General features: G+C 41.5%; 1 protein-coding gene across 6 annotated transcripts in view; it reads left to right on the top strand.

Moving 5' to 3' along the window:
* LOC140212548 (collagen alpha-6(VI) chain-like) overlaps positions 1-23,812 on the top strand; it is a 156,572-nt gene that overhangs the window by 88,834 nt on the left and 43,926 nt on the right. For all 6 annotated transcript variants that reach the window (XR_011889743.1, XM_072283503.1, XM_072283500.1 and 3 more), the window contains exons 24-28: positions 11,986-12,048; positions 14,047-14,109; positions 16,434-16,484; positions 21,488-21,523; positions 21,606-21,668. Coding sequence is in view for 5 of the 6 variants with exons in the window: in XM_072283503.1 (XP_072139604.1) it covers positions 11,986-12,048; positions 14,047-14,109; positions 16,434-16,484; positions 21,488-21,523; positions 21,606-21,668 (276 nt within the window). In the remaining variant the exon portion in view is untranslated. The remainder of the gene's footprint in view (positions 1-11,985; positions 12,049-14,046; positions 14,110-16,433; positions 16,485-21,487; positions 21,524-21,605; positions 21,669-23,812) is intronic.

The following is a 23,812-nucleotide window of genomic DNA, read 5'->3' as shown; positions in this document are numbered from 1 at the left end:
AGCGCATGATTTGGATTGAAGTGAGGGAGAGTTGTGCAGCGTCAGCCTCACTCTCTCTTCCCAATTCCCATCTGGATCCAGTGGCAAGAGATGAGTCGAGACGACTGGAGATGGGACTAGGTGCAGTGGATGACCAGGACGTCTTCTGTGTATAGTCGTGCTCTACATGATCCACGACACTTGCAGAGACCACCTTCTTGACCGTTGGACCTTCCATTGGTCTCATCCACTCAATCCGCCGGAGTCTGTCTTCACATGCTGGGATAGACAACTCCCTATCTCACTGAGGGTTTGAGACCCGTCGGCTACCCTCACCTAGTTTAGCTGGCTTGTCGAAGTTGTTGCCTGGGGTGTGGCCACTGTAGCATGCAAACAGCTACGAGGATCCACAGGTGAGAGCTGAGTGCCAGGTGGGGACCAAAGGTGGGATAATCGCCTCGAAAAGGACATGACATGTTCCCCCACCAGAGGTGCTAGCCCTCCCTGACACCCCATACACTCCAATTATTATTGTGATATACACTGGGGCACGAAGTTCCTTATTTGTGTCATCAGTGTACATGGTGGTAATAAATACAATCAAGAAGTACAGCAATGAGCACCAGAACCATGGTATGGTAGGCAGACTGAGATAGTGGAAATGGAAATGCTAAAGGGACAGTAACAGAAGTGATAGAGAATGTGGCAGCACCACTGGGAAGGGGATGTGAACAAATTGATTGGTTCAGAAATCTGATAAGAAATGCTTTGAAGTTCAAAAATTCAAAGTTCTAAGTTGAAGGGTTCTTCTCATGCAGAAAACCACTGCCTGGAAGGAACGGACCAGGAGACCTCGCTGTCTGAGAACAAAATGACCACATATTGCCTTGCTGGTGTGAGATCCAACTAGGATCCTGCTTTTCAGGGTGTTGGCTACATATTAAAAGGCTTGCCTGATAGTTAATTTGCACCGAAAGACTAATGTCCCACCTGCGCACACATTATAAGTTTCTGAATTGCCAAAAAAACATGGTTTTTTTGAACAGTGAGTATGAGGTGTAATTGATATTTATAGATATCTACTAATTAAAATTAAGACCTGTTGAGCCTATTCAGGTTTCACCAAGTGAAAACAAAAAGAAATTAAATGTTAAAATCTTTAATTAGTTCCAGCACATATTTAGACAAGCTGGTCTCACTTAAAATATCCTGTTGTTAAAACTTAGTGTGATCATTAGTGGACTTCTATTGACCAAATTTCACATATCTGTTGAAAAATGGGATCGTGATCATTGCATCCCTGTTCTGAAGGTAGGAGATGATCAGTGGATTTATAAGATCGCATAATAAGATTCCCACCACTGTCTGTAAGGAGTTTGTACGTTCTGTCTTTATCACATGGGGTTTCCTCCAGGTGCTCTGGTTTCCAACCACAGTCCAAAGACGTAATAGTTGGTAGGTTAATTGGTCATTGTAAATTGTCCCGTGATTAGGCCAGGGGTTGCTGGATGGTACTGCTCAAAGGACCAGAAGGGCCTGTTCCATGCTGTTTCTCAATAAATAAAATAAATAAATATACGAACCTTCTCTTTAGGTAGTCACTCTGGATTATTGAAGAGTTGCTTCCAGTCTGATTTTGTGAGTTCTGAGGTGGCTGCTTAATCAGTGTGGGAACTGAAGATACTAAAACAGATAGGACAGAAGATGGTTGACAGCACGGAAGGGTGAGGAGGGCACGCTTCTATCACTTATGGAGGGCTTTTGTGTGCTCCTAATGCATGGAGGTTCTCAATATCATCCTGAATCATCCATCTCCATGTTAAACAGTCATGAGAGTTTGCTAGTAGTCACGTGGATGTTGCACTTCTTCAACAAAACCTGCCTGCTAATCTCCTACAATAGATATCAGAGAAAGAGTGGAAATGAGTCATTCACAATCTGGAGGAGCTGCCTAAGAGAAAGAAGATGATTCAACAATGTAATCCTATGAATCAACTGAACTGCTCCTAACTTCAGGACAGGGATGCTATGATCATGATCCCACTCATCAGTAGAACAATTTGTTTATAACGGTTTATATATATATATATATATATATATATATATATATAAGTTTTTATAAATATATAAAAAAACTTCTTGAGTAATTTGTGAAGCTTTTATACATAGTGATTTCTGTACACAAATACAAGAGGCAGACAAGTGGGTCACGGTTAGGAGGGGGAAGGGGAAGAGTCAGGTAATAGAGAGTACCCCAGTGGCTGTGCCCCTTGACAATAGGTACTCCTGTTTGAGTACTGTTGGGGGGGGACAGCTTACCTGGGGGAAGCGACAGTGGCTGTGCCACAGAGTCCGGCCCTGTAGCTCAGAAGGGTAGGGAAGGGAAGAGGAGGGCAGTTGTGATAGGGGACTCGATAGTAAGGGGGTCAGATAGGCGATTCTGTGGACGCAGTCCAGAGACCCGGATGGTAGTTTGCCTCCCTGGTGCCAGGGTCTGGGATATTTCTGATTGCGTCCAAGATATCCTGAAGTGGGAGGGTGAGGAGCCAGAGGGCGTAGTACATATAGGTACCAATGACATAGGCAGGAAAAGGGAAGAGGTCCTGAAAGGAGAATATAGGGTGTTAGGAAGGGAGTTGAGAAAAAGGACTGCAAAGGTAGTAATCTCGGGATTACTGCCTGTGCTACGCGACAGTGAGAGTAGGAATGCGATGAGGTGGAGGATAAATGAGTGGCTGAAGGATTGGAGCAGGGGGCAGGGATTCAAGTTTTTGGATCATTGGGACCTCTTTAGGCGCAGGTGTGACCTGTACAAAAAGGATGGGTTACACTTGAATCCTAGGGGGACCAATATCCTGGCAGGGAGATTTGCGAGGGCTACTGAGATGACTTTAAACTAGAATGGTTGGGGGTGGGAATCAAGTTAAGGAGACTAGGAGAGAGGAGGTTAGTTCACAACAGGGGGATGGGAACAAGTGCAGAGAGACAGAGGGGTGTAAAATGAGGGTAGAAGCAAAAAGTAGTGTGAAAAGTAAAAGTGGCAGGCCGGCAAATCCAGGGCAAAAATCAAAAAAAGCCACTTTTCAACACAATTGTATAAGGGCTAAGAGTGTTGTAAAAGCAAGCCTGAAGGCTTTGTGTGTCAGTGCAAGGAGCATTTGTAACAAAGTGGATGAATTAAAAGTGCAGATTGTTATTAATGAATATGATATAGTTGGGATCACAGAGACATGGCTCCAGGGTGACCAAGGATGGGAGCTCAACATTCAGGGATATTCAATATTCAGGAGGGATAGACATGAAGGAAAAGGAGGTGAGGTAGCATTGCTGGTTAGAGAGGAGATTAACACAATAGAAAAGAAGGACATTAGCCGGGAGGATGTGGAATCAATATGGGTAAAGCTGCATAACACTAAGGGGCAGAAAACGCTGGTGGGAGTTGTGTACAGGCCACCTAACAGTAGTAGTGAGGTTGGGGATGGCATTAAACAGGAAATTAGAAATGCATGCAATAAAGGAACAGCAGTTACAATGGGTGACTTCAATCTACATATAGATTGGGTGAACCAAATTGGTAAGGGTGCTGAGGAAGAGGATTTCTTGAAATGTATGCGGGATGGTTTTTTGAACCAACATGTCGAGGAACCAACTAGAGAGCAGGCTATTCTAGACTGGGTATTGAGCAATGAGGAAGGGTTAATTAGCAATCTTGTCATGAGAGGCCCCTTGGGTAAGAGTGACCATAATATGGTGGAATTCTTCATTAAGATGGAGAGGGACATAGTTAATTCAGAAACAAAAGTTCTGAACTTAAAGAAGGGTAACTTTGAAGGTATGAGACGTGAATTGGCTAAGATAGACTAGCAAATGATACTTGAAGGGTTGACGATGGATATGCAATGGCAAGCATTTAAAGATCGCATGGATGAACTACAAAAATTGTTCATCCCAGTTTGGCAAAAGAATAAATCAAGGAAGATAGTGCACCCGTGGCTGACAAGGGAAATTAGGGATAGTATCAATTCCAAAGAAGAAGCATACAAACTAGCCGGAAAAAGTGGCTCACCTGAGGACTGGGAGAAATTCAGAGTTCAGCAGAAGAAGACAAAGGACTTAATTAGGAAAGGGAAAAAAGATTATGAGAGAAAACTGGCAGGGAACATAAAAACTGACTGTAAAAGCTTTTACAGATATGTGAAAAGAAAAAGATTGGTTAAGACAAATGTAGGTCCCCTACAGACAGAAACAGGTGAATTGATTATGGGGAGCAAGGACATGGCAGACCAATTGAATAACTACTTTGGTTCTGTCTTCACTAAGGAGGACATAAATAATCTTCCAGAAATAGTAGGGGACAGAGGGTCCAGTGAGATGGAGGAACTGAGGGAAATACATTTTAGTAGGGAAGTGGTGTTAGGTAAATTGAAGGGATTAAAGGCAGATAAATGCCCAGGGCCAGATCGTCTGCATCCCAGAGTGCTTAAGGAAGTAGCCCAAGAAATAGTGGATGCATTAGTGATAATTTTTCAAAACTCTTTAGATTCTGGACTAGTTCCTGAGGATTGGAGGGTGGCTAATGTAACCCCGCTTTTTAAAAAAGGAGGGAGAGAGAAACCGGGGAATTATAGACCGGTTAGCCTAACATCGGTGGTGGGTAAAATGCTGGAGTCAGTTATCAAATATGTGATAACAGCACATTTGGAAAGCGGTGAAATCATCGGACAAAGTCAGCATGGATTTGTGAAAGGAAAATCATGTCTGACGAATCTCATAGAATTTTTGAGGATGTAACTAGTAGAGTGGATAGGGGAGAACCAGTGGATGTGGTATATTTGGATCTTCAAAAGGCTTTTGACAAGGTCCCACACAGGAGATTAGTGTGCAAACTTAAAGCACACAGTATTGGGGGTAAGGTATTGATGTGGATAGAGAATTGGTTAGCAGACAGGAAGCAAAGAGTGGGAATAAATGGGACCTTTTCAGAATGGCAGGCGGTGACTAGTGGGGTACCGCAAGGCTCAGTGCTGGGACCCCAGTTGTTTACAATATATATTAGTGACTTAGACGAGGGAATGAAATGCAGCATCTCCAAGTTTGCGGATGACACGAAGCTGGGCGGCAGTGCTAGCTGTGAGGAGGATGCTAAGAGGATGCAGGGTGACTTGGATAGGTTAGGTGAGTGGGCAAATTCATGGCAGATGTAATTTAATGTGGATAAATGTGAGGTTATCCACTTTGGTGGCAAAAACAGGAAAGTAGTTTATTATCTGAATCGTGGCCAATTAGGAAAAGGGGAGGTACGACGAGACCTGGGTATCATTATACACCAGTCATTGAAAGTGGACATGCAGGTACAGCAGGCGGTGAAAAAGGTGAATGGTATGCTGGCATTCATAGCAAGAGGATTTGACCACAGGAGCAGGGAGGTACTACCGCAGTTGTACAAGGCCTTGGTGAGACCACACCTGGAGTAATGTGTGCAGTTTTGGTCCCCTAATCTGAGGAAAGACATTCTTGCCATAGAGGGAGTACAAAGAAGGTTCACCAGATTGTTTCCTGGGATGGCAGGACTTTCATATGATGAAAAACTGGATCGACTAGGCTTATACTCATTGGGATTTAGAAGATTGAGGGGGGATCTTATTGAAATGTATAAAATCCTAAAGGGATTGGACAGGCTAGATACAGGGAGATTGTTCCCGATGTTGGGGAAGTCCAGAACGAGGGATCACAGTTTGACGATAAAGGGGAAGCCTTTTAGGACTGAGATTAGGAAAAACTTCTTCACACAGAGAGTAGTGAATCTGTGGAATTCTCTGCCACAGGAAACAGTTGAGGCCACTTCATTGGCTATATTTAAGAGGGAGTTAGATATGGCCCTTGTGGCTAAAGGGATCAGGGAGTATGGAGGGAAGGCAGGTACAGGGTTCTGAGTTGGATGATCAGCCATGATCACACTGAATGGTGGTGCAGGCTCGAAGGGCCGAATGGCCTACTCCTGCACCTATTTTCTATGTTCCTATGAAATTCAGCAGATGCTGGAAATCTAAAGCAACACACACAAAATGCTGGAGTAACTCAGCAGGTCAGGCAGCATCTGTGGAAGTGAATAAACAGTTGATGTTTCGGGCTGAAGACCCTTCATCAAGAATTGTGTGTTTCTCTGGATTTCCAGCATTTGCAGAATCTCTTGTGTGTATAATTTTTGTACAAGTTGAGATTAATCAAAAGTAAATCCAAACAGGAACGTGACAGATCTGAATGGCTAGCTGTTCAGCATGATACCCAACATTTCCAGCATCTGTAGAATCTCTTGCGTTTATGGTGTCCAACTGATGCTTTACAATTTCAGATCACCTCCACACACAGGCAATCTACCCTTTGTTTCCTCTCAGTTAATGGAGGTGTAAACATCATTTCGCTGGATTGACTGTTGATAAATCAATGTGCGTGCGTGCACATTAAGCATGAACTCATTCTGAAACCCCTTCACATTAAGCCTGTTTGGTTTGGTGGGTAGCCTGCAGTTATCTTAAAAATCAGCAAAATGCAGAGCAGATTTGCATCAAGATTTTTGATTGCATTTAAAGCAGAAATTCTACAAAAGCTTTTTGTTGAACTGCTAACATCCAAACCACAGGGACTTGCACATTAGTTGTACTTATCCAGGCCTGCCATATTGTGTCGGTTGTGGCCCTGTCTGCTCCGTAAAGGAGAAGTTTAAGTCCTGCTATGGAGGTTTGAGCACAAAATCTCATCTGAACCTCCTCTATCCACTGAACACCTCAAAGCAAATAGTCAGGAAGTCTTACAGCAATTAGAAACCAGCCCTTTGACCGAATGTCCATGCTAGTTCCATTTATCCTTCTAAATCTTTCCTATCCTTGTACCTGCCCCTACCTCAAGCACTGCTCTGGCTGCTCATTCCATAAACTTCAAACTCTTCAACCTTTAATAGGGACTCCTTAGATCCCTATTAAACCTTAACCCACTCACCTTAAACCTATGTACTCTTGTTCTTGACTCCCCAATCATGGGGAAAAAGACCGTGCACATTGACTCTATCTATGCCCCTCTTAATTTTATATACTTAAAGTACAAGTTTAATTGTCATCCAACCATACACATGAATGCAGCCAAGCAAAATAGCATTCCTCTGGGTGGAGTCAATATGCAACACCCAGAACCAACAGTCCCGCACAACACATGTAATTACGAGAGCAGAAAAGCATACATTTATATAAAAAAAATGAATAGCTCTGAGTGTCATGGCCTGTGGATTGATGGTGCTTGCATTTTAAGGTCATCCCTCGTTCTCCGCTGCTCCAATTCAAGGAGTCTCAAGCTCCTCAGTCTCTCTCCATAACCTAGTCCCTCGAGTCCTGGCAACATCCTTCGTTCATCTCCTCTGCAGTCTTCCCTTCCCAGCTCAATGGCATCTTTAGCAGTGTGGCAAAAACTGAACACAATTTTAAATGTGGCCTCAACGCTGTCTTGTACAATTACAACGTAGCATCCCAACTACAGTACTCAGTACCCTAACTGATGAAAGCCCCACCCTTATTTGTCTTCCCAAATGCAACACCATGCACTTCTCTGAATTGAACTCCGTTTGCCATTCCTTGGTCCACTTACCCAGCTCATCAAGATCCCTCTGTAAATCCTGATAATCATCTTCACTGTCCATAACGCCACCCATTTCAGTATCATCTGCAAACTTATTTGCTAATTGTCATATTGGGGTTGAGAGGAATAATATATCAGCCATTCTGGAATGGCAGAGCAGACTTGATGGGCTGAATGGCCTAATTCTGTTCCTTTATCTTAATGATCTTATTTGGATTGCCTACGGTAAAACCTGGTTAATAAAAGTCAAAGCAGCTATCTCTCAGAAGTATGTTACTAGTGAGTCTGACTTGTCTAAATGTGTGCTGAAAAGTGAAAGATTCCAAGTAACTTGCTTTTTGCTTTGACAGTTATGTCTTAATATGTTTGACAAGTTTTGATTTTTAATCTATAGAAGCATTGGGCACACGAGCTTCATGGCCAGCTCAAAGTTTGTGGGTGTTGACCATGCAAAGGACACGCACCTATATTCACTTTTCCTCCTAGTGAATTTGGAGGATTTTGTGGAGACAATATTTGGGAGACACCAGTGTCTTGAGGTCCCTGCTGAAGGTAATCTAGGTCTCAGAAGCATTTAGGAGGGATAGGAGGTAGGAATCACCATAAACCAGGTCAAAGGTTCAGATTCACATTTAGAAAGCAATCACAAAGTACAAGGCTAAAAGCCAAGTTCGCTGGAGCAGTTCCATTAGTTCCTGCTGTTGCAGTGGCTATAGTTTTGTTAGTTTACAACAGCCAAATATTTCTTATTCAAAAAGTAAGGGCAACCAAGACTTGGACAAGCAAAGAAAGCAATATTGGCGGGAATCTGAACCAACGTGGAAAGGAGTATTTCATCTATAGAAAGAGGTACAGTCGACGTTTCAGGTTGAGACCCTTTGTCAGGACTAACGTGAGAAAGAGATAGTAAGAGATTTGAAAGTGGGAGGGGGAAGGGGAGGGGGAAAGGGAGACCTGAAATTATAGGAGAAGACAGGAGGAGGAGGGATGAAGCCAAGAGCTGGGAAGTTGATTGGCAAAAGGGATACAAGGCTGGAGCAGGGGGAGTATCATGAGCACCAAGCACATCTTTCCCTCCCCCCCCACCACTTTCTGCTTTCCACAGGGATTGCTCCCTCAACAACTCCCTTGTCCATTTGTCCCCCCCATCCCTTCCCACCAAGCTCCCTCCTGGCACCTATCCTTGTAAGTGGAACAAGTGCAACACCTGCCCCTACACTTCCTCCCTCACCACCATTCAGGGCCCCAGACAGTCCTTCCAGGTGAGGCGACACTTCACCTGTGAGTCTGCTGGTGTGATATACTGTGTCCAGTGCTCTCGGTGTGGCCTTCTATATATTGGTGAGACCTGACGCAGATTGGGAGACCGCTTTGCTGAACACCTACGCTCTGTCCGCCAGAGGAAGCAAGATCTCCCAGTGGCCACACATTTTAATTTCACGTCCCAATCCCATTCCGATATGTCAATCCATGGTCTCCTCTATTGTCGAGATGAAGCCATACTCAGGTTGGAGGAACAACACCTTATATTCCGTCTGGGTAGCCTCCAACCTGATGGCATGAACATTGACTCCTCTAACTTCCACTAATGCCCCACCTCCCCCTCGTACCCCATCCATTATTTATTTATTTATATACACACATTCTTTCTCTCTCTCTCCTTTTTCTCCCTCTGTCCCTATCACTATACCCCTTGCCCATCCTCTGGGTTTTTCCCTCCTTCCCCTTTTCTTTCTCCCTGGGCCTCCTGTCCCATGATCCTCTCATATCCCTTTTGCCAACCAACTGTCCAGCTCTTGGCTCCATCTCTCCCCCTCCTGTCTTCTCCTATCATTTTGGATCTCCCCCTCCCACTTTCAAATCTCTTACTATCTCTTTTTCCCGTTAGTCCTGACAAAGGGTCTCGACCAAAAACGTTGACTGTACTTCTTCCTATAGATGCTGCCTGGCCTGCTGCGTTCCACTAGCATTTTGTGTGTGTTGCTTGAATTTACAGCATCTGCAGATTTTCTCATGTTTGCATTTAGGAGTATTTCATAGTTTGGAATTTCATTCAGACAACAGAGAACTGGTTTGTAAGGGATCTATGCCACGTTGTTAGGACAGTAAATAGACTTTCAAGTGTGGTTTGATTTACCAACTTCAGTCAAATGCCATGGATGGAAAGTTCTGCTGCATAAAAACTGAGGTTTATAGACTTCAGGGATGATTAGAGTACATGGTAGATAGTTTACAGCAGCTCATTATTGTAGTAAGTTAAGAAATCAGATTAACCTCTATAGGAAAGGACAAGTTGAGATAACTCAGCTTAGATTCAGAAAATAATTTCAATGCCAACATTGCAAAATATCACCTTGAGACATTATTGGAGAAGTATAGGAATACCGTTGGGGACAGCTGCACTGGCACAAAAAGGGACAATGTATACATTTGCATCAGAGCAGATACAAAGCCAGTCTATTGCAGGTCCATCCTTTATGCTCTAAAGTAATGCCTTGAATTCTGATACAAGAAACATTTTCAACAAAGATACTGCTGCTGTCTTGTTACTGCAGTAGGTGCGTATAATGAAAGTTCAACACCTTACATAATCCAGCAATGGATGTCATGATAACTGTTTATCCTTGAAAATGACCTACACCATTAAAGCTGGTAATAGTAATGGTGTTCATTGCTATTGGATTATCCTCAACCAACCTGAAGTTTGAAAAGGTGTCAGTTGTGGTGTAGTACACAGTCAATGCTTTAGGCGTAATTGTTTTTCTGCGTTGAGTTAACTGATCTCAGAAGTGCTTCAATTTATTCCAAAACTATCAAGCTACAATGTTGCAAATGTCAGCTGAAGTTCATGTTTCTGATCAATATATTGTAATAAATGGTTGTGCTTTTGTATTGCATTGAAATTGAAATTGGTTGCCATTTGATGTTTCTCCTCCCCCATCATCACCACAAACTTAACGCCATCCTAGATGCTGACGAATGTGGAGAATGTCCGGTTCTGCTCAAACCTAGCTTCAGTATTATGACTGGAGCTCAACATTACCACAGCCTCACTTAATGTCTAAACCCGTCTATCATATTGTTCCTGCTTCAGAATATGTGGGAGAGCTGACCTTGACCTTGGCTCTTTAAAACATACCATCATTCCAAATAAACTGATTCCTAAGCTCCGGAATCTGGGCCTTAGCACTCAGATCTGCAGCTGGATCTTCAACTTCCTCACAGACAGGACCCAGGCTGTAAAAATAGGGGACAAGCTCTCCTCTACAATCACTCTGAGCACCGGTGCCCCACAAGGCTGTGTACTCAGCCCCTTGCTGTACTCACTGTACAGCCATGATTGTGTAGCCAAGTTTCCATCAAACTCAATATGTAAGTTTGTTGATGACACAACAATTGTAGGCCGTATCTCGGGTAATGATGAGTTTGAGTACAGAGAGGAAATTAAGAACCTGGTGGCACGGTGCGAAGACAATAACCTATCCCTCAACATCAGCAAGACGAAGGAATTGGTCGTTGACTTCAGAAGGAGTAGTGGACTGCACGACCCAATTTACATCGGTGGTGCGCAAGTGGAACAGGTTAAAAGCTTTAAGTTCCTCTGGGTCAATATCACAAATGACCTGACTTGATCCAACCAAGCAGAGTCCACTGCCAAGAAGGCCCACCAGCTCCTTTACTTCTTGAGGAAACTAAAGAAATTTGGCCTGACCCCTAAAACACTCACTAATTTTTATAGATGCATGGTAGAAAGCATTCTTCCAGGGTGCATCACAACCTGGTATGGAAGTTGTCCTGTCCAAGACCGGAAGAAGCTGCAGAAGATCGTGAACACGGCAATGCACATCACACAAACCAATCTTCCATCCTTGGACTCACGTTACACCGCACACTGTCGGAGCAATGCTGCCAGGATAATCAAGGACACGACCCACCCAGCCAACACACTTTTCGTCCCTCTTCCCTCCGGGAGAAGGCTCAGGAGCTTGAAGACTCGTACGGCCAGATTTGGGAACAGCTTCTTTTCAACTGTGATAAGACTGCTGAACAGATCCTGGCCCAGATCTGGGCCGTATCCTCCAAATATCCAGACCTGCCTCTCGGTTTTTTTGCGCTACCTTTCCATTTTTCTATTTTTTATTTATGAATTATAATTTAAATGTTTAATATTTACTATCAATTTGTAATCCAGGGAGCGGGAAGCGCAGAATCAAATATTGCTATGATGATTGTACATTCTAGTATCAATTGTTTGGGGACAATAAAGTATAAAGTATAAAGTAAAGATGAATTTTTCACTATGTGATTTATATATTGGATTGATTTAATAATTGTGAAATAAGAAGTCATTATAATCAATATTTTTCATTCATATGGCAGGGTCTTCCTGGAAATACAGGAGCTCAGGGAATAACTGGAGACATTGGTCGAAAAGGGAATCCTGTAAGTCATATTTAATTACTTACCTAATGTAGACAGTACAATATCATTGGAGGTACCAATAGGCTGGTCCTGGACTTATTTCATAATTTACTGGCATAATTTTCATATTACTATTTAACTATTTATGGTTCTATTACTATTTATTATCTACGGTGTAACTGTAACGAAAACCAATTTCCGCCAGGATTAATAAAGTATGACTATAACAATGCCATTGGAGAGCCATATTGGAAATGAAGGTTTTAGCTTTGCTTGGTGGTTGGATGAACATTGACAAGTACCCAAGGAGGATGAAAGGTGGAGCTAAAGGCAGGTTTAAATTTTAAAAGTTTATACATTTTACCAGCAAATAAATTAATTGTGAACTGCAATCATTAGTAAATTTGAAAACATTATAATCGGGTGTGCATCAGTATTCACTGTGGAAGACATTAGCAGGTATTGAAGGGTGTGAGGGAAGAGAAGTGAATGCAATTACTATTACAAGGGAGAAGGTGCTCAAAAAGCTGAAAGATCTAGAGTCACCCAGACCAAATGAACTGCACCCCAGGATTCTGAAGGAGGTAGTGGTAGAGTTTGTGGAGACATTAGTAATGATCTTTCAAGAATCTTTGGACTCTGGCATGGTGCCAGAGGACTGGAACCAAGAAAAGGTGCCAAGCTCATAAGACATGGAGCAATTATGAAACAAAATGGAAGAGAATTAGAGGAGAAAATTCTGAAGCTATTGAAAGGCTACCTTGGTCAAGTAACTAAAATAAAGCAACATATTTTATCTATTGTTTTACTTAGCAAGAGTAATAGAGTTAGGCTGGGATACTTCAGAGTGATCAAGCATCTTTCAGGAGGCAGAGGGGAGCAACAAATACCACAGCTTCAAGCCAAAGGTGTGAAATCTTGTATCCATTCAAAATAATACTAATTATTTCATTTAGAAAGAAGAGTACTGGATGAGATGAATTAAGAAGGAGTGTTGGGAATCAAAACCTGCATGTTATCAAATGCCTGCATTTACAATTAGTTATCACATCTGCAATGTCATTGCTGAGAACTGCCAAGATTAATCATAGTTGGACAAAAATGGCTGTCATGATGATAGAAATATTTGATTCTTGCTGCTTACACTTTCCATACGGTTGTTTTCTTTCATTTAAAATAGATTACTGATTTGTAACTCTGTTGTTTTAGGGCCCGTCTACTCAATAATACTTTTTTTTTTAACCTTATAGAGCTTTTATTGTTGGTTATGTGTAAGATTGCCATTGTTTGTTAGTCCGTGAAAGGTTTTTGTAGGGCACATTATTTGAGTTGGTTTTCTTGGTATAGACTTTCTGCATTGAAAAGCTACCTTTTGGAGGGAAAATAGTTCATGGTGGAACGATCATTCAAATTTATTTGCCATATGTACATACATCAAAATATACAGTAAAATACATAATTTGTGCTAATGACCAACACACCTAAGGCTGTGCTGGGAGCCCTGGACTTGCAAACGCATAGACATTGGGTCTCTGACCTCTGAACAAGATGTCCCTGGGGATTCGACCTTTGGCCCTCTACTCTTAGACTCACTGACTTTGGTCTTTGACTTTCGGGCTTCGACCTCCAGACTCACTGACCTCTGGACTTTAACCTTCAGTTTGGCCCTCGGGACTCGCCGACCACAAGGGTTTGACCCGGAGGGCTCCGACCTAGACTCTAAACACCAACTCCTGCCCCTGACCTTTAAGTCTCCTCATCACTCTCATGAAACCCTAAACTGACCCCTAAATTCACTGCACTGTCCCCAAAAACCATACCTACAAACCTAAGACTCAACTAAGTCTGAGCCTTGATCTTGGTGGGCATCGCAGTTTGGCGCCATCTTAACTGGGAGCTCTCTTTCATTGAAACCATGTTGTGGGAGTAATTGTAACATGTTTCCCTTTTGTTCCTTGTAATATGCATGTATTAATACTCTTTAATATTGATGAATTCATACTTCCATTTATTTAACAGGGTCAATCTGGGAATTCTGGAGAAAAGGGTGTGATAGGACCAGGAGGACCTCGTGGAATGATGGTGAGTTTTACTTCAATATGCTCACTTTATTAAGGTATTTCCAGGCACTAATATTATAGATAACAAATGGTCAAAAGAGCTATTGAAACAAGTGTGCAGCACTTCAACTTTATTACTGGTCTTCAGTTATTGTACATTCTTTACAAATTCACATAACATGCTGTCTGTACCATGGATCCTATACTAATTATTGGTAATCCATGACTTGAGTTTGAACACAGCACATTTAGTTTCCTATTTTAATACTTCTAGGAGAACACATTTATAAGCAACTGGAGGATTATAATAATAATAACTTATTTATGTGAGGAAGATGTTTCGAGATACAAATATTTTCAGATTGACACTAAACTATAATATTACACTGGTTATACCTTAGTATCCTGATTAAATTGCTTCAGTTAACTTTATGATGGGCAATTGTATTTTAGACTTTTAAAATTGGTTTTACTCTAATAGACCTTATTGGATGTTTCATGAGTGAGCTCTACATATTTATCTATTGGTAAATGAATGAACAACCCAATACAAATTATTATGTAATTTATCTGTACCCTTTCACAATTCATGTAGTAGTCTTTCCCAGCACATCCTCATATGTATCTTAGCATTGTGCTTACAACGTTTTCCTATTTACCTAGAAGTTAGTTTCATGTAGGATATAGAAGTGTTCAATTTGTCTGTACTTAAGTAATATCCAATTTTAGAGATTACCAGAAAAATTCTACAGAGTACATGAATTTAGAATGTTAGCTTAACAATCTGTATATTTTTATATATTATATGGAGTATTTTATTTGGGATGGAATAATTACTCAGGATGAAATAGGTAACCTGCTGATGAGATTGGGAACTATCAGTTCTTTGGTAGACTGTTTTAGCAAGAAATACATTGACTGTGAAAACCTCCTGAGAACAAGTTACTTTCACACTCTTTTTCCCATCTCGCTTAACACCATTGAAGTGGTTTTGTTCAAAGTTGATTGCGTCCTCATTCAGAGTTTTAACTTCTTCCCTCTGTCACGTATCCCGTGACGGGAATAAAGAACCAGCAGAGATGGAAAACACATTGGAGCCCAGTATTGCTATAAACTAATAATATTTATACAGTAATATAAATGTAGATAAATCAAACAGGTTAGCAATGATTATATATATATAAGTAAGCATATCAGTAAGTGTGGAAATATATGTATGAAAATCCAAGCTTCTTTAAGTCTAGGGGTAAAAAGATACAGTCTTACGATGATGAGTAAAGTTCAGTTCAGTTCGTGGTATTGAGTTGAGTAGTGATGGAGAGAGAGAGAGAGAGAGAGAGAGAGAGAGAGGGAGAGATTTGAGTCTTCAGGTGAGCTGATGCCGTCAATCTCCTCGTTGTCCTTCAAAATCCTTTAAAAGTCACTGACTGTGATTTTAACAAAGGGGGCCGGTTTTCTGTGGTGGAGCTATCACCCAGGCAAGGGTGGACACATGGACAACTCCCCACCAGTCAACTCCTTTCCTCTTTCCACTGCAAGAGCGACTGATCGATCCGCCTGATCGATCCTCCAAAACCCACTTTTTCTGCGGGCACAACAATGCTCATTCAGTGTCCAAAACATGGGTCTGAAGTCTATCATCTGACCTCCTACTTTATCTTCCCATGCTGAGCATCAACTGTCATTCAAATAACTCCTCCTTCCTCTCTCTGTGTAAGAAAATCACAAGCAGGCGAACTGTCCTTGAGAAGTATCAACATGCTGCCGAAAATCATAACATCGAGTGTCAATCAAATAACGCCCTTGGTCACCATAGCAACTTTCGAGCTGCTCGGTGCTGTCTCCAACTCAGCAGAAATCCAAAAGTTACTTCCAGTGCCTTAAAGTGACAGTCCAACAGTTAGTCTTTGTCTGTCTGTCTCTCTCTCTCTCTCTCTCTCTCTTTCAAATCAAGATATCGATATTAAATAACTCTCTCTCTCTCTTTTTTCAAAAGCACAGTTAATAGAGGTAAACGAGCACAGTTCATAGGGGTAATTCAGGATCCCGTCACAACCTCCCATTGATTTTTGGGAATCAAAATTAATTCCAGTGTGTTTTTGACTAAAGTGCAGACTTAAAATTTGGAGAGTGAGAATATTCATTCTGTAGAATTAATGGAATTAATGATTTATATTGAGAAACTTCTCATCTGAATTTGTCTGTTGGGTGATTTTCCAACAGATAAAGGGCTTGTTCTAAGCAAGTTTTGTACTTGAGAATATCTTTTTCAAATGTAGTGTGCTGGAAAACAAGCACTGAGTGAATTACACAACTCCATTTCTTAATTTGTTTTTAACCTCATAGGGAACGGATGGCAAGCATGGATTTGGTTCCGCTGGACCGAAAGGCAGAAAGGTAATCAAAATCACTATTTTTATATGTTGCATAATTTCAGCGATTCGATACCCTCAGTAGAAAATTGGATCAGAGGGACAGAACAGTTGTTGCTGTCTGCACCTCTGAGTTTTTATAAAAGTAAGACTCCCAATTCAAAGCACAGATAATGCCAAAATGTATTCTGTTTCTTGATTTGAAAACAATTTTTAAATTCGCCTTCTCTTTGTAAAAGATGTTTCTAATAAAATGTATATCATTATCCTTTGTGCTTCATTTTGCATATCACAATAGCATTTTTCTGCCTTCATTTATTGTAGCTCTTCACTTGTGACTCAGAAGTGAGATTTCCACGAACTGAGTAGAGTGGACAAAACACCAACAGGGCTTTCTTAAATTGTGAATAACCTTGGGAATGATTAAAAGAACAGGGAAAATATATGCACTGATCACTTCCATGCAGGAAGACAGTGCAGTCAGTAATACTGCTTGATTTACTTCCATTACATTTCTTGGTGTGTCCTATTAGACAGATGTTATTATATAAAAAAAGTGGTTTAAAGTCCAGCTAAACAGGACGTGGAAACATATGGTACTTGTTTGCTACTAAACTTTGCTGATGGGTTTCCAGATGTGGTAGGGTCAGTGCTTGTTGGACATGGTGATGCAATATCAACACAAAAACATCTTCCAGTTGCCCCTCCCCAAACCTCACCAATATTACAAGAGTTTCAGTGTCCTGTCATCATTAGTCATCTTGGGACTTGTTTTGGTATGTAAACCTGTGGCCATCACCATTTATATTTAACCTGCATTATCCAAATCTGGGCTGCATCTCTTAAAGGCATAAACAAGAAAAAACCCGCAAATGCTGGAAATCCAAGCAACTCACACAAAATGCTGGAGGAACTCAGCAGGCCAGGCAGCATCTATGGAAAAGAGTACAGTCGATGTTTCAGGCCAAGCCCCTTCAGCAGGACTCTCCTAAAGACACATTGCCTTGTTTCAAGTGTCACATTTCATTAGCATGTTCCTGGTTAGATTTAATGTAATTGTTCTGCCCCAGGCTATCTGTTTGCTTCCAACACATCCCAGTCCCACTTCCTGGGTTAGTGCTCTGGCATTCACATCCAACAAGCATCAAACATAATTCTGCTTCAGTGCATTCTGTGCACTGCACATTTTGCCCCAACTGACTTTGCTTCCCAACCTTAATACATTTTACTGGGAAGTTACAGATGAAATATCTTGGCCCAAAACGTCGACTCTTTATTCTTTTCCATAGAAGCTGCCTTACAGGTTGAGTTCCTCCAGCATTTTGTGTGTGCTACCTGCAGAATCTTTTTTGTGTCCATTCGTAAGAAGTTAATGCATAATAAATGTGCTATAAAAAAGAAACTCTTTGCAAGATAATTCTACTCCAGCAACAAAATGTACATCAGGAACACCTTAAAATGGACTTCAACATTTACTGTTAATTTAAGCTGTTTCTTATTGAAAGAGGTACCCTATTGAGAACTTCAAACAGACTTTCAATGGCAGAACACCAACCTTGGTTGTACGTAGACTGACTGTCACAAATCAAAATTTGCTACTGCAGTCGGTATCACAAATCCTTCTCCAAGGATGAGGACACCTTGCTGAAAGTCTCTTCAGATCATCAATTTCACTCGGCAGAAATAGAAATTAGGAAGAAATTTGGATGAGAAAAGCTACATATATTTGAAATCTAAATAGATCAAAAAAGAAACTTCTGCAAACACTCAGCAAGTCAGGCAACATCTGTGTAAAGGGAAGCAGTAAATATTGATGATACAGAAAGCTTTTGTCCTGGATCTGAGGCGTTAACTGTTTTTCTGTTCATAAGGTCTGCTGGGCCTGATGAGTGTTACCAGCATTTTCTGAAATCCTAATGCAGTAGCTTTTCACCTGGAAGAGAAGCCAGTGCTTGTTCCATATGAAGATTCTGAAAATATAAAAATATAAAGTCAATGGAATTATTTCACTGATTTACGATCCTGCAGTTGTCAAGTGCTTTCAGTCAGTAATATAGATGCTTGGAGGAATTCCACATTAAAGTCACTGGAGAGTAAGAGTTCCCAATGGTCCAATGTCATCTCAAGCAACTCTCTGATTAAAATAATAATAATGCCCAGATGAAGGGTCTTGCCCAAAATGTCAGCTCCCTATTCCTCCCCAGAGATGATGCCTGACCTGCTGAATTTTTTCCACTATTTTTCTGTCTATTACTCTTGTTTCCAGCATCTGCAGAATCCCTTGAGCCCTAAAACTGGATGCCTATTTTTGTTTGTTTGATTGGTCTTTACAAAGGATAATGTCTCATATTCAGTGATGCTATTTGATCACATTTCATACAGGCAATGCCGTTATTATACTCTTAAGTTAAAGAAAAATTAACAAACTATGTTAAATGAATTCTCAGTAGTTGGATATGCAAACAACAGAGAAAGACAGTGAACACAGACATTATCATACCATGAAGCATCTTTTGACTTTAGAATGGCTGCTGTAAATTCAGTGTCATAGAGAATCACATCAAAGAAACAGGTCCTTTGGCCTATCTAGTCTGTGCCAGATGATTATTTTGCCTAGTCCCATCGACCTGCAGTCGAAGGATATTCCAACAATTAGCAGTAGGCCTTTGGCCTAATCAAAATCCACTTAATTCAATTCTGACTAAATCTGGCACCAGATATCAAACCATCTCCAATATAAAGAGGAGTGGATCATGAAATATAAAGTGAAAGAAACGTGAACTTGGCCTTTTCGCCTTGGAACGACAGAGGTTGAGAGGTGACCTAATAGAGGTGTAAAAGAGAATGAGAGGCATTGATTGTGTAGATAGCCAGCTCATCAGATTGAAATGTGCACCATATCAATGACTGGCTATGATTAATGACAAACACAAGTGTTCCTATCAATCTTATTTCTTAGCACAGGAAAGAAGCAGAGTGAAGCTTTCTTTATACCTCAGACTTACTTCTGTGGGCAGCAAAAGAATTTGTTGCCCAACTGGCAAGATGCAAGGTAATGAATATCAGACAAGGAAGATCCCTTATCTCCAACAAATCCCTATCCAGCAATCTCACTTCCTGCCTCAGTTACATGACTCTTGGATTTGCTTTTATTGCAGTCAAAAGATCTGTACTTCTCTCCAGGGAAGTCCTGAAATATCTCAGGTACAGGTTTCCCCCGCCATCCGAAGGTAGAGCGTTCCTATGAAACAGTTTGTAAGCCGTAACGTCGTAAAGCGAAGAAGCAATTACCATTTACTTATATGGGAAAATTTTGTGAGCGTTCGCAGACCCAAAAATAACCTACCAAGTCATGCCAAATAACACATAAAACCTAAAATAACAGTAACATATAGTAAAAGCAGGAATGATATGATAAATACACAGCCTATATAAAGTAGAAATATTTTTCCACAATCATTGCCTGAACTGTTCTCTGTAGTGAAAATCTCACGCAAGCGCTGTTGGCAGAAACACGGCGCAAGCGCTCTCCAGTAACCATTAAGCTATGAAGCTGCCAAATCATACCAAATAACACGTAAAAATACACAGCCTATATAAAGTAGAAATAATGTATGTACAGTGTAGTATCACTTACCGGAATTGGGAAAGCGCAGATCACACTGATAATGGTGTGTTAGGCTGAATCATCACAGGTTGGGGTGGTGCAGTGGCCCCCACCCTCCGGGCAACGAACCGATATCGACCTGTGAAGCATGCAGGGGTACAGCGGTAGCCGGGAGGCACACAGCACATCTTTAAGAAAAAAGCCGAAATAAACATGCTAATTAATTAGGTGCCGCCTGGCACGTAATTGTCGTCCCAGATCAGTGCCGATTGCCGATTGCATCGCCTCTGATCTGGGCCGACATTTACGTGCCGGGCGATACCTAATTAATTAGCATGGTTATTTTGGCTTTTTTTCTTAAAGATGTGCTATGTGTCTCCTGGCTACCGCTGCATTCTCCGCGAATCAGGATCTGTCCGCGGCCTGGGTGTTGGGGTGGTGGGACACTGGGGTGACATCTCATCGTCTGTTTCCATTAGAACAGGCAGCTCATCTTCTCCTATGACTGCCCGCCTCGATGTTGAAGGTCGAGGTTCGTCGTCTGCTGTGGCTGATGTGGAAGGCTTGCTTGACTGCTGAGCCTCGCGCATTTTTCTATCATACAGTTCTTTGTAAGCACTCAAACCATCCTGCAAATATCCCCCAAACTGATGTACACTTGCAAAATTAAAGTCGAACTTTATCATTACTCATTCGGTTTCGATTGTTATCCTTTCCTCTTCCAATCGCATCAGCTCTTCATCTATCAGTTCTTGGTCACGGGATGCCAAAACCTCTTCAACATCATCTTCGTCAACTTCCACAAGCCAAACTCACTTAGTCCTTACTTCGTTCACCACAATCAAAACGCTTAATTATATTTAGTTTTACGCTAAGTGTAACACCCTTACGAGCTCTTTAAGGCTTTTCCGATACCATAGAACTCATCTTGCAAACAGCTGCTCACAGGCATGTGTTTAAGCAATGTCGGCGAGATTGCAGTTCTGAATCCGGGGGAGAGCGGCAGCTCGGGGCGCGGGCTGCCTTTTATTGTGCGCTGATTTTTTTTGCGGGCTGCTTTTTTTCATAACAGTGAAAAGACCTTCTGTTAGCGAAAACAGGGTACTAATGTAGATCTTTCGTAACAGTGAGGTTTCGTAAAGTGAACGTTCGAAAAGTGGGGGACACCTGTAAATGTAAAGATTGGGGGAGGGGGGATGCTGGTGGGTCGTCCCTCATTGTGAATTTATGGTGCATTTTTCTGTACTTTGCACATGCAGATTGCTCAGGTGTCTTTTAAACTACGCTGAAGAAAATTAGTCCGATAGGAAATATTTAATTCATGCTTAATACGATTAAGAGTACTAATAGTGTAACTGCTAGTAAAGATTGTGAGTAAAATATGTATTTGGATGAAAAAATAATGAAATTAAATTTTATAGGGATCACAAGGAAGCATTGGGAATCCTGGTCCACAGGTAACTGTCATTTTTATTGTGAAACATTTTGTTCTGAAAAGTTTACTACTGTTTGACCAGTGTCTGTCTGTTGTGGAACCAGGGAGCACAGGGAGAACCTGGAACTCCTGGTAAAAAAGGACCCAAAGGAATAAGAGGCCGCAGGGTAGGATGTTCATTTAAATTATTCTCATTGTTTTCAGTCTTCCAAAATGTAGAGTTGTTTCTTGTGCTGAGTATTATTTTCGTTTTCCTGATTTGTTCTTGTAACGATTCTTCACAAGCAAGAGGACATTTTGAAAAACGTTTGTCAGGTTCTCTTGACGCTGGCAGCTGTGTTTGAGAGTTCACTGGTGTGATGTCTCACAGTGTCCATCCGTCTGAACAGCACCAGTCACAGTGAGTGTCCAGCAGTGTGAATTCCCTCAGGCAGGAAAAACTTACGTGTACTTTCCTGAACCATCGCCATCACCATGAGGAAATCCTTTCTATAACCCACAAAGATTTAGATTATCTTATTGAAATGAAATTCCTTGCTTGCACAAAAGTCACAGAGTAACTGAATATAACAATGAATAGAGTAACGACCGATAAATAGAATGGTGCAAAGATTGTAGTGCAGTCTGAAGTTGTGCAAAAAGAAATCCTGAATAATAGAAAACTAGGAGAGGTACAACTAAGATTCCGAGAAAGGGAAGGAGATGTGAAAGAGGGGACTCGTTCAGAAGTCTGATAGCAATCCTAAGATCTTGAACATTGAGTAAGTAGGTGCCTTTCCTGTCAATGAAAAGATCTTGGTTCTCTATGGAAGTCATAGGACTTGACACATAGAAGCAGGATGAGGCTATTCGGCCCATTGAGTCTGCTTCGCATTTTATCATGGCTGATTAATTATTCCTTGCAACACCATTCTCCTGCGTCCTCCCTGTAACTTTTGATGCCCTCACTAATCAATAACCTGTCAACCTCTGCTTTAAATATACCAAATGACTTGGCCTCCACAGCTGTCCGTGCTGATAGATTCCACAGATTCACCATCCTCATCTCTGCTCTAAAGGGACTTCCTTGTATTTTTAGACTGCACCCTCTGGTCCTAGAATCCCCCACTCTAGAAAACACCCTCTCCACATCTACCCTACCTAGGTCTTCCAATATTTAATCGGTTTCAGTGAGATCTCTCTTCATTCTTCTAAACTCCAGCGAGTTCAAATGCTCCTCACTTGTAAGCCCTTTCATTCCTGTGATCATTCTCATAAACCCCCTCTTACCCGCTCCTATGCCAGCACATCCTTTCTTAGATAAAGGGCCCCATACTGCTCACAGTACTCCAAATGTGGTCTGACTTCTGCCTTATAAAGCTACAGCATTATATCCTTGCTCTTACATTCACATGGACATAGACATTAGCTGTCTGCATTTGTGTAGAGCCAGCAGCATGGAAAACCTCAGTAACCTAAATCCCACCTTGTCATTTCTGAAATCAGAGTACACAAAACTACTTATTTTTGAATACAGTGCTTTAGTAACCACATTAATAAAATACTGAGCAGCTGATTGGAGGCTAAAGCAGAGGTCTGCTCACGTAGCCTGGAAAAATTTCACTGAGAGGAAGTTGGGACTTCATCTTCCATGAGTAGAGCAGTCCAGGGAGAAGGATGTGGCTGAAGGCCTTCCAGGTGAATGCTGCATTTACTCGTACAGCCAGCCTTGGAAAATCTAAATTAATAGCTATATCTTGTCTCTTTCGGAAGATCTCTAACACATAAAATGAGGATATCAACAACTGATCACTGAAGAAAACATTCTTCGTTAACTTATGCACATGTAACAGACTTCAGAAGATGTCTGTAGAGTCTGGAGATAGTTTTGAAACTGTCCCCAGTAATGGCAAGGTGTACCTCTAAATAACGAGTTAAGTAACGAAGTAGCACAATGTTCTGAAGAAGGGTCTTGGCCCAAAATATTGACTATTTAATCATTTCCACAGATTCTGCCTGACCTGCTGAGTTCCTCCAGCATTTTGTGAATTTTGCAATGTACATTCTGTTCAACTGAGACTGTAGACCTTTGAGGGCCAACTTACTTTGGTGTGGGCAGAAAAATGTAGTGGACCTTTAGTCACAGTATTAGGTGTATACCTGATTCTGGGAAAACACAGGAACATTAATTGGATAATCATCATCTTTATATGCCATGTCGTGTGACGCATGTGATCATGGTCTTATCCCTGACCATGATTGTTCTTGGCAAATTCTTCTACAGAAGTGGTTTGCCATTGCCTTCTACGCAGCATCTTTACAAGACAGGTGA

Source organism: Mobula birostris, chromosome 19 (genome assembly GCF_030028105.1).
Source record: "Mobula birostris isolate sMobBir1 chromosome 19, sMobBir1.hap1, whole genome shotgun sequence".
Taxonomy (NCBI): domain Eukaryota; kingdom Metazoa; phylum Chordata; class Chondrichthyes; order Myliobatiformes; family Myliobatidae; genus Mobula; species Mobula birostris.
This window is presented reverse-complemented; position numbering and strand designations above follow the sequence as displayed.